Source organism: Oncorhynchus tshawytscha, linkage group LG27 (genome assembly GCF_018296145.1).
Source record: "Oncorhynchus tshawytscha isolate Ot180627B linkage group LG27, Otsh_v2.0, whole genome shotgun sequence".
Taxonomy (NCBI): Eukaryota; Metazoa; Chordata; class Actinopteri; order Salmoniformes; family Salmonidae; genus Oncorhynchus; species Oncorhynchus tshawytscha.
The window spans coordinates 13,660,038-13,672,234 of record NC_056455.1 but is presented as its reverse complement, the minus strand read 5'-3'; the positions used below and the strand labels follow the sequence as shown (position 1 = coordinate 13,672,234).

General features: G+C 43.9%; 1 protein-coding gene across 2 annotated transcripts in view; it reads left to right on the top strand.

Annotated features, from left to right (window-relative positions):
- Positions 1-9,975, top strand: part of LOC112226144 (protein shisa-8) — an 85,245-nt gene extending 75,270 nt beyond the window's left edge. The window contains exons 4-5 of one of the 2 annotated variants that reach the window (XM_042307532.1): positions 3,916-3,993; positions 4,186-9,975. In XM_042307532.1, the coding sequence (XP_042163466.1) occupies positions 3,916-3,993; positions 4,186-4,727 (620 nt within the window). In that variant the 3' untranslated portion in view covers positions 4,728-9,975. Of the gene's footprint in view, positions 1-3,915; positions 3,994-4,182 lie in introns of both variants that reach the window. The other variant, XM_042307531.1, reaches the window with a different exon arrangement.
- The last annotated feature ends 2,222 nt before the right edge of the window (positions 9,976-12,197 follow it).

The window sequence follows — 12,197 nt, the reverse complement described above, 5'->3', positions numbered from 1 at the left end:
GCAGGCCACAAATGTGCATGTGTCTGCTCAAACGGTTAGAAACAGACGCCATGAGGGTGGTATGAGGGCCCGACGTCCACAGGTGGGGGTTGTGCTTACAGCTCAACACTGTGCAGGACATTTGGCATTTGCCAGAGAACACCAAGTTTGGCAAATTCGCCACTGGCGCCCTGTGCTCTTCACAGATGAAAGCAGGTTCACACTGAGCACATGTGACAGATGTGACAGAGTCTGGAGACGCCGCAGAGAACGTTCTGCTGCCTGCAACATCCTCCAGCATGACCGGTTTGGCGGTGGGTCAGTCATGGTGTGGGGTGGCATTTCTTTGGGGGGCCGCACAGCCCTCCATGTGCTCGCCAGAGGTAGCCTGACTGCCATTAGGTACCGAGATAAGATCCTCAGACCCCTTTTGAGACCATATGCTGGTGCGGTTGGCCCTAGTTCCTCCTAATGCAAGACAATGCTAGACCTCATGTGGCTAGAGTGTGTCAGCAGTTCCTGCAAGAGGAAGGCATTGATGCTATGGACTGGCCCGCCCGTTCCCCAGACCTGAATCCAATTGAGCACATCTGGGACATCATCGCTCCATCCACCAACTCCACGTTGCACCACAGACTGTCCAGGAGTTGGCGGATGCTTTAGTCCAGGTCTGGGAGGAGATCCCTCAGGAGACCATCTGCCAACTTATCAGGAGCATGCCCAGGCATTGTAGGGAGGTCATACAGGCACATGGAGGCCACACACACTACTGAGCCTCATTTTGACTTGTTTTAAGGACATTACATCAAAGTTGGATCAGACTGTAGTGTGGTTTTCCACTTTAATTTTGAGTGTGACTCCAAATCCAGACCTCCATGAATATTTCATTCATTCAGATCTAGGATGTGTTATTTTAGTGTTCTCTTTATTTTTTGAGCAGTGTATATACCACTTGGGTCCTGTTTCAATAATAATGATATCAGACCTTCTTGTTACATGTCTGATAATCTACCGTTTGTATAGGAGTGGTTAAAACATGCTAATAATGGTCCTCTGAGTATATCAAAAGAAGTGTGGTATACTACCACTGGTATGCCATCCAGCCCTGGAGTTTTCCCAGCCTTAAAGGCCCCAATGCATCAAGATGTTCATCCTCTGTAATTTGGCCTTCACATGAGTCTTACTGTACATATGTCAATTTTACATTATTATTAGGAAAAAATCCATACAATTAGTTTCAGTTAGTGGAGATGGAGGAGACTGAAACTAAAACATATTTTTCATGTACTTTACTTTCTCTTTCAAAATATCATTCTGTGTATCATGCATGACTCCATAATTTGTAACAAGTTTAAAAAAAAAAGTTTTTGGTACACACACAAACACGGGCCGTATCCAAATACTCATACTTGTGTCCGAAATAGTAGGCCGTTTGAGTATTTGAAAAAATCAGTTTTATAGTATCTCAAAGTGCATCAAAAGCAAATGAGTAGTCTATCTATAGCTGGCTAGATCAACCAATAGAGGCCAAGTCTTTGAGTGCATGCATCCTCTAAAGATGGAGAGTGAGGGCTACAGGCGATGCTTTCCGGTTCATATGTGAAGCCGTAACTGATGGTGCATTGAAGACAACAATTCCCCCAAAAACTCAGAATTTACAAGTCAGAAACTCTGGTGTCATCCTAGAGCTCTGACTTCAACATGAAGATCATAAAAGTCATGATTTTTCCCAGTGTGAGCTAATTTTGTTTCCGAATCACCAGTTGTCTTGAACGTAACAAAAGTAATATGTTTTGGCCATGGCATACTTCATTTTTACTATACAGTATGTGCTAAATAGTATGTAGTGCAATTAGTACACAACCTTCCCACAATAAGTTGGGTGAATTTTGGCCCATTCCTCCTGACAGAGCTGGTGTAACTGAGGCAGGTTTGTAAGCCTCCTTGCTCACACACACTTTTTCAGTTCTGCCCACAAATAGTCTATAAGGTTGAGGTCAGGGCTTTGTAATGGCCACTCCAATACCTTGACTTTGTTGTCCTTAAGCCATTCTGCCACAACTTTGGAAGTATGCTTGAGGTCATTGTCCATTTGGAAGACACTTTTGCGACCAAGCCGTAACTTCCTTACTGATGTCTTGAGATGTTGCTTCAATATATCCACATCATTTTCCTCTTCGTGATACCATCAATTTTGTGAAGTGCACCAGTCCCTCCTGCAGCAAAGCACGCCCACAACAGGATGCTGCCACTCCTGTGCTTCACGGTTGGGATGGTGTTCTCCAAAAAGTACGATCTTTGTCCCCCATGTGCAGATGCAAACCGTAGTCTGGCTTTTTTATGTTGGTTTTGGAGCAGTGGTTTCTTCCTTGCTGAGCGGCCTTTCAGGTTGTGCCAATATAGGACTCGTTTTACTGTGGATATAGATACTTTTCTACCGGTTTCCTCCAGCATCTTCACACGGTACTTTGCTGTTGTTCTGGGACTGATTTGCACTTTTCGCACCAAAGTACGTTCATCTCTAGGAGACAGAACGCATCTCCTTCTTAAGAGGTATGACAGCTGCGTGGTCCCATGGTGTTTACACTTGCATACTATTGTTTGTACAGATGAACGTGGTACCTTCAGGGGTTTGGCTCCCAAGGATGAACCAGACTTGTGGAGGTCTACAATTTTTTATATGAGGTCTTGGCTGATTTCTTTTGATTTTCCCATGATGTCAAGCAAAAAGGCACTGAGTTTGAAGGTAGGCATTGAAATACATCCACAGGTACACCTCTAATTGACTCAAATGATGTCAATTAGCCTATCAGAAGCTTCTAAAGCCATGATATAATTTTCGGGAATTTTCTAAGCTGTTTAAAGGCACAGTCAACTTAGTGTATGTCAACTTCTGACCCACTGAAATTGTGCTACAGTGAATTACGAGTGACACACACACACACACACACACACACACACACACACACACACACACACACACACACACACACACACACACACACACACACACACACACACACACACACACACACACACCCACACACACACACTCAGAGGCTGAGGGGGAAAAGAAACAACAACAACCAGGATCATTTTTTCCAAAAAAATAGGGGAAGAAAAAACCTAAATGACACAACAGTGAGGTGAACAAGGTTGTTAGTGTCTGAGGGCTGAGGGGTTTGCGGCTGTGACCTCATGAAGCAGCACTCAGGGCTCCCTCACTAATACGACACGACACACTAAACCCGCTCTATTTTTACTCCCCTCAAAACTCCAGCTTATCCGCCAGTTGCTGTTGCTTTTTTTTCTTATTTGTTTTCATTCAACGTTAACGTTACTGGGCTTCAGGCTTTTTAACCCCCCTCTCAAGCACACACTCATACACAGACACACACAGCACCAAGCCCCTGTGGGTGTAAGCCGCTGTACACTCTGTGCAGCTCTACCTCCATGTCATTGTAGGTTTACCTGACAGGTTGGCTGGTTTAGGGATGATGGTGTAAAGCTACTGGTTCCTTTCATGGTATATAATACACAGCCAACGGCACAGGGATTAACACAGGGGGAGAGGTGCCTCACCTTAATTCTTCCCTTGGCAGCAGAATAGCATACAAGTGACTCCAGAAAGGGACACAATGTCTTGTATAACTTGCCTAAATGTGTACATTTAATTAAAACAGAGAGGTTGGGCGAGGTTATTGAAGTGATATGAGTGGGGTAACTCAGCGCATTCTATTCATCTGTGCTCTTCTATTCCAGCATATTTTACAGCCACATTATGATGAGGTCTATTACACTGCTATTACAATGTGTACAATGTAATTACCTGGAATCACACTTGTCTTTACAGCATGATAAAGTAGGGAGGAGATGCTTGTGCAGCAGATCCTTACAGATTTTCATTGTTGTTTTGTTTGTTTTAACTTGGTTTAGGGGTTTGGCCACTGGATAACAGAGCTCTTACTGTATCTGAACAAAGGAGGACATTGTTGAGGTCTCTGGGGGTACCAGGTAGATATTCTGACCCATATAACTCATTGTGGACCTACAGGTTGAGTGGATACCATGTCAAAGGAAAAGATTAAAGGTATTTGTAAGGTATTTTGACCTCTATACCACTAACCGCATTCTTCTCTCTCTCTCTCTCTCTCTCTCTCTTTCTCTCTCTCTCCCACCTTTGTCTCCTCCCCCTTCTCGCAGCAGATACGGCAGCAAGAGACTACTACAAGGGCTACCCCATGGTGGACTACTCCCGCCATCACTCCTCGCCCCCCACCTTCCAGCCCATCGCCTTTCACAAGGACAAGCCCTTCCTGCCCCCTCCAGACATCCACGCCCCACTGGCCATAACCATCACCGCCGCCCAGCTCCCCAAGCCCAAGGTCTCCAAGACTAACACCCACCCGCTTACCTCCAGCTCAGCCTTCAAAGTCTGGGACCCTAGTAAGGGCCATGTCCAGCATCCAACGGCCTCCCACATCGGGCAGGCACAGCAGCAGCATCCGCAGCATTCGCAGCATCCTCAGCATCAGCAGCATCAGCAGCATCCGCAACATCAACAACATCAACAGCAGTTACACCAACAGCCCAACAGCCGCCGGCAGGCCTACTCCAACAAGCGGCAGTTCAGCATTGAGACACTCCCGGAACTCTTCTCCCAGCCCCTGGGCTATGGACAGTCGCCCCACATGCACCCCAAAAACAAAGGGCTGCCCACCAACAGCAAGACAGAGGTCACAGTCTGAGCATGAAACGTTTGGGGAGTAGGAAAGCAAGAAACGAGTCTATAGCACTGGGAGTAAGGCCTGGGAGCGAGAGCTTTTTGTACGAATCAATGTCGTGTTGATGGCTGGGGGGATGAACAGGGACAGGCAATCTTCTATTGCTATTTTAATTGCAGGTTTTCTTTGTTATTGATAATGTAACACCAAAAGGGAAGGTAATGATCGCATGAAGTGACTCGCTCTCTCTAAACCTGGTTCCTTTAAATTCCCTCTCTGTCCCAGCGTCCTCCCTGTTGTGTTTTGGTCAATCTCCTCTTTGCTCCTCCTGGCACCACTACTCTACAAATCCCTACCCCCCCACACACTTACACACTCTCCTACTGTTTGCAGCCTGTCAGAGTGGTACACATGGGTAAAGCACCTCAAGGACCCTGAACAACAGCAGTGACAATGCCATTGTCTTGTCAGCTCTCATCACCCTCTATCCAGAACAGAGTGAGATACCATTCTGGCAAATCTGTACCAGCGAGAGAGAGAGAGAGGGAGAGGAAGAGAGAGAAACAGCGGGAAAGGAGGGGCTTGTTTATTCATCCTGAAGCGTAAGGGATGAGGAACTAAGCCGGACAGAGGTTTGGTGCAGCAAGCACCTCCTGTTCGTCACCTGCTGGAGAAGAGCCCCGAAGCTTCAGGCCCCCTGGTTGTCAAAACTGGGGAATCTCACACAGTGGTTGTGTCTGGAGACTCCCTGGGGTTCGTCAGCGTCCACGTCTCTCAGCGTTGTGTTGTTTGCTGTTGTCTTAATCGGTGACGCATGCATCGGAAAGGGCAAACAGCACAGGTATCAGCAAGGTCACCACAGTCGTGTTGAATGGAACCGTCTGTGTTAGTGAAGCTTCAGCAGAGACCCGATGCAAATCGCAAGGGACAATAGGCGCCTGCAAGAGGGCAGGACAGGTCACCGTGTCTGTCCTGGGTAATATGGTGCCAAAGGCAATACAAGGGTGGGAAGTTGTAGTTGTGAAGTAAAGGTCATTGCTTTTTTATTTTATCTTAGCTTTGGCTTGCTGTTGAAGAATTTATCCAAACATGAATGCACGAAGGTCAGGAAGGAAGGAAAATCATACAGAGTATATTATTAAAGTATGTCTTCCAGACTGGCAGCAATTCATGTGATGCATGCATATATTATTGTAATATTAAAATAGGCTTTAATATGATAATTTTGTTGAATGCAGTTGTATGGTTCATCTATGTGTATAATGAGTCACTGTAAATGCAGCTGGGTTGAAGCTAGTGGCTAAACATAGACATTACAGTAAGTTTTTCCCAAACCACAAGGATTATTTCCAGCTACAGGAGAGCAAGCAACTCCTCTTGGCTCATTATCATTTTACACTTGACCGCAAGGTACAATATTTGCATGGAAATCTGATACGTCTAAGTTCACACAAGCGCCGTCCTTCACCGTACGTGTCAGTGGACTCTCCTGCAATTTAGCCCAAGCCTCAAGCTTCATTTATTATCATAAGTAAACAGGTTACGCCGCAGTGTATACCTACGCCCAGGGTATTCCAGACAGGTGGAACCGTATCAACGGATGGCAGCCAGTCAGTCGTGTTTACTAGAGTCATTCACCATATGCTGCTACTGTTGCTCCTCCCCACCAACCAGATTCCAGCCTGTTCCTGAGCTCCACCAGACCCCCTTTCCTCTGCTCTTCCTTTCCCCAGTGGGCTTGACTTATGGTGGGAGCCTCCAGCATCCAACCCCTGCATGGTCTTCCAAGCTGTTCCCAGCCAGGGGACACCATGCCTCCTCACGGGGGGTGCAGCCATAACTAATGATCCCTTATCGCCAGCATGGCAGGCCCTCACACACTCTCACACACTAGGCATGCATGGAGTGGAGCAGGGCTTTCACAGTGTTAAATGATTTGGAGATTCATTCGGCTGCTATTGTTGAGCCACTCTGTGTTATGGACAGACACCGAGTGGTTTCACTGTAGCCTATGCAGCAGCATGATATGGAATATAGGACATTTGAATTGATTTAAACTACGTGCAGCCGATGGAGTCATTCGTGTTGGAATTGGAGACAATTCTGGGTTAATGCTTATGTTACATTTCATTGGGGATTTGATTGATCTGTCCATGGTTCATACTTCAGGATTTCTAAAGCTGTTATGTAATCTACATAAGACCCATTTGGAGTTGTTGTTGTTTTTATGATATGGTTGAATAAAAGTAAATCAGAAATAGAGAAGTGTTGGGAAATGCACAGTACATGTATAAATATGCATCATGCACATCTGCACTCATAGCTGCCGTATGCAGCATGCACGGTTACCATTTAGCTTTCTCCAACTTCAATTCATAAAAGTGGGAGTTTAGACACAATGATTCTTAGCTTAACAGCCCAGCCATATAAAGCATTCTATGGAGTCTCTCCTTTATCGTTCAGGATGCATTAGTGGTTGTGAACAAGCAATGGATGTGTGCAAGTAACAAGCAATATGTTCTGTCTGCAAAGCAATACGTACCCATCTATCTGCAAACCCTCTCTCTGGAGTCTGACTTTGGACCATTCCGGAGTCCTTTGGGGAGCTGAGGTGGAAGCAGAGTTACATAGGCCAAGATTTTTCAGGCTCTTCTGAAAGGTATTTTGGACTATTTTCTCAGAAACCAGACCACAGAGCTTTTCACAGAGCTTATTTTAATTTTCTCTTCTCTCTCCTCGTGCGCTTCTCCGGCAGAGGAAGTTGCATTAGCGAATCAGAGCTCTGAGAACCCTTTCCACTCAGAAAAAAAAGCTTGATTAGCTCTCCATGACCTTTTACTATTGAACAGATTCAAATGTTATTTTACAGACACAATTCCAGCAAGGCCATACTAAAGAAAACACAAACCTACAAGCAGTTATCAGGGCTGGCCTGCAAGAGTGGACACCTCTGAAACCTCAGCTGAGCTCTACAGGCTGCAGGCACTAGGATAGTTTTGCTAATGCTAGCTGAACGATGCTGACGTTGTGACACATGGATCCTTCAGGCTCCAGGGAGTCTCCATGAGGAGGGTGAGTCTCTGTGAGGCCTCAAGGACAAACACAGCCTGGGGCCAAGCTGACAGCTAGCGAGGCACCAGGATGTCGCCAGGCTAGCGCCTTGGCTTGCCTCCTATAGTAGAACGAAGCACTGTAATTGGCTGAGATTCCACCTTAATGTCCCTCTTCTTCCCATCCTAGTGCTGAGCGAATGTTGACCCGCAGGTATATCTGACCCACGGGAGACAAACACTGCTGTTCTAAATAGTGACACCCTCGTGAGTATCATTTACCCGGTGAAGGGCCTTTTTGGCCCACAGGTATGCCAGAGTCTTTTTGCCGCAGGCCTCCGTACAGTGAATCCTACACCAATACTGTCACAGTAAGCCCGCTGGTTTTGGATTGCCTCAGTCTGTGTTGGACAGTCAAAAGTGAATTAAAGCTGTCGAAGGCTTACTGGCCCAAAGTTTTGCCTCAGTTTCTCAACACTGGACGAGGAGCAGGACAGAGGGGCCATGTATATCTCACAGTCGTCCATTCTGTGGTTCTAGGTGCTGGACCAAAATAATTCTTATCAGGAGAAATTGAGTACACGTAACTGATAGCACACAGTGGGAATGTCAGACTGTGGACCATCAGCTTAGTGTGCATACTCAATCTCTATGATTACACTGTATATACGGCAGCCTAAAAGAGCTGAATGACTGTTCTTTGTAAAACTTCCTTAAACGCAACTATTCTACAACAGGTTATCCGAATGCAACCTGGTAGACATACTTGGGTTTCATCCGTAGCAATATATTGTGTATGATTTTTTTGTACTGTATTTGGATTGGAAGTTCTTTCGAAAAAAGTAGCGTTTGACTGACGAGAGATGAAGTGCTTTCAGATTCAAAACTGGCCACGCACAGAAAACGTCCTGTGTTTGAAGCTTGTGCTTTTTCGGATACTATGTATGGTACATACACTCATGTATTCATGTCAAAAATGCATTGTATTCAAGTGCTTTGGCAACACATTAGTTAACAATGACGATTGAAGATTTGTGATTCCTGTGCAACTTATATCTGCAAATCATGTGTTCCATACTTTTGGTAGTCGACTACCTTTGATTGTTACGTACTTGTGTATATATATTGTACCACTTGTCTTCTGTAAAAATGGTTAATACTTGGTTTATATAAGGGCTTTTTATAGACTTAAACAAGAAAAACACATCTTTCTCTTGTTTTGCGTTGAGTGGAGAGCTACCAGTGTTTGGGTCACCCAGATTGCGGTGTCCAAATTAATTTGTTCTGACATCTCCGATTTGGCTGAATCTGTTTCTTTGGGTTGTTAGCTGGCAGAAGCATTTCAAACCCCTGGTGTATGTGAAGTTATCTGACAACATGCGAGGCTAAGGAGGGGAGTCCCCCCTTCCCCCTACTCCACTCTGTAAAGCAGGGCAAATACTGGTACTCTTTTTAATCTTAACCTTACGAGGGGGCCCAGTATCAGCATGATTTCTTTACCATTAAGCCGCCATACCCACCTCTTCCACAGCACCATGAAACAGTATCCGTGGGTGCGTAAACCCTAAGACAACAAGGAAGAAACCATAGGGAGGATTTTAATTGACGTCCTTAACCAAGCATCTATCAAGTACCTTTGCAATGCCTGTAGACTTGGTCAATAAAATAGCCCAATTATAAATGTACAATTGGATTGTTTTAAATGAAATTGTCATCTAATTTGATTTATATTCAAGGTCCATGGCTTTTAAATGAATCCCAAAATTGGTTTGGACACCTCTTAATATGCCCAGGCTGTCTAGATAGAATGGAGATACAAGGTAATTAAGGTATTGGACCATTGCATGTTTTGACCAGAAATTATATTAATTTAGCTGACGGGCCTGTACTAATTATACTGCCCTGACATCTAAAAATAATCTTTGTTGTTGCAGGTGTTCTTATGTTCTCTGTTTACATGTGGTTTTGATTATGCAGTTCTTTATTCATAGTTAAAGGCCACGAGAAATGGAGCTAAAAATGTATATTTAATGTTTAGAAAAATGTGTAGGCCTACATGATATGTGAATAAATGTGTACACACAAACACACATGCACTCAGTGCAGTACACACAGTACACAGTAAATACAATTCCAGAAGAACAGGCAAGACAAATGAAAAGCATATTTTATGTTCATTTGGAGGCTATCATTCACATTGTATAAGGAAGACAGGCACTGTCAACAGAAGAAAAAAAATTGAAGTCCAACCCTTTGGTCTGCTGGGCATGTTCTCCATGAGTTCAGCATTTATCTGGGCATCCCTTTCTCCTAGTGCCCTGCATTTGTTTTGTTCTGCCACCCCATCCCAAACGGAGACCCAGGCGAGCTGTCACTGATGTTTGACTTCATTTAAATGTCTCCAGGGTCTGGACTGACTCCATCAGAGAGAGCAAAGAGCCAAACGCCACAAACCACATCCTCCCACTCCAGTAGTGGACAACCTGAGGCAATGTCCTGAATTAGGAATGTTAAATGTTCAGGTTAAAAGACTCTGAAATACATAGCAGCACACTCCTATTATAGAGCGTTAATATAACTACACTAAAGGTTTACAGGATGTTGCATTTGGGCAGCAGATCAGTTGATTGGAACACTCCTATGAGCTCCTTCCACAAAGACAGAGGACATTGATATGAGGGGAATTAAAAAACCCTCCCACCCAACCTTAACACTTCAGTCCTATGCAGATTCAATCGGTCTCATAAAGACACCCTCATAGCCTCAATAGGGTCCTTTCATTCCCTAGCTGTTTACTTACATTTTAAAAGAGGTTATCATTGAGGATGATGATAATGACAACAATGATGAAGATTGTTTCCATTTTTACAGCACTAATTACAATAATGTTTGAGGAAGAGTCGAGGTCAAAGTTATTGTCTGGCTTTTTAACCATCTCTTTTTAGAGGAAACCTTACTAAGTGTTCTTTGTATGAACTTGATAAAAAATTAAAATGGTCAGAGAAACCTTGTGTCTTGGCATGTTTGTGTGAGTGTGTCAGATAGGGAGTAAAAAAAGAGAAAAAGGCTTTCTTATAGTTATTCCTAAACCAATACTGTGGTATAGTCCAAACGGTACAAAGTACATTTCTGCTTCCTGCTCTCAATAAATTTTACTAGCAGCTGACATGGTGTAGACCAACCTGGTCTCGGAGCATTTCATATTATTCTGTATGTTAATCCGAGACACTCCATTTAGTATAATCATACAATACATTTCGTATAGTATGTATTAATTTGTGGATGTCCATCATCCATTTCATATGAAATTTGACAAATTACAATATGTTCCGAATTTGCAAAACATATGATATGTTACCGATTCCACTTTGTTGTGGCTAACGTTAGCTAGCTAGCTAAAGTTCGCTAGATTAGGTGTTCAAATCAAACCAAATTTGATTTGCCATATGCACCGAATACAACACATATCTTACAGTGAAATGCTTACTTACAAGCTCTTCACCAACCATGCAGTTCAGAAAAATACATGTTAAGTAAAATAGATAAGTTAAAAAAATACTAAATAAAAGTAACAAATAATTAAAGAGCAGCAGTAAAATAACAATAGCGAGGCTATATACAGGGGGGTACCGGTACAGAGTCAATGTGCGGGGGCACCGGTTAGTCAGGGTAATTGAGGTAATATGTACATGTAGGTAGAGTTAAAGCGACTATGCATAGATAGTAAACAGAGAATAGCAGCAGTGTAACGGTGGGGGGCAACACAAATAGTCTGGGTTAGGGTTAAGGTTAGAAGTTAGGTTAAAGTTATGGGAAGGGTTAGCTAACATGCTAAATAGTGGCAAAGTATCTCAAAAGTAGTAAGTAGTTGCAAATGAGCTAAAATGCTAAAGTTGTCCATGATGAGATTCGAACACGTAACCTTTGGGTTGCTAGACGGTCGCATTATACTCCCACCCATCCACCTGGATTGACCATTCACCCTTCCTCCTTTTGTTTCTTGTCTTATGTAAACATAACAAACGCCACATATCATACTAATTTCAGTCTCCAGGCTTTACATTTACTATGTTACCCATAGCTGTGTAGATAAGGGAGACCATGAACACTAAAAGGGAAGGAAATGAATAAATCATAACGCTATGGGAGAGGAAAAGAAAAAGAACAAGACAGCATGGGACAATGAAAGAAGAAGCAGGACGAACGGAAGTGGGGAAAAAAGGAATGTGACATTTCCAGAAGGAAAGAGGGAAGCAGAACCGAGGGAATTGAACAGGAGAGACAAAGACAGACAGCACTAGATTAAGAAACAGAGACAAGAGCGACAGCAAAACCGGAGAGAGCTGACTGAGAGATAAGCCCACCACATGAGGAACCAGCATTGTGATTGTAATACTGCTGATTGATTGTTAACTGTGCGGCAAGAATGGGGGGCCTTGAGGGG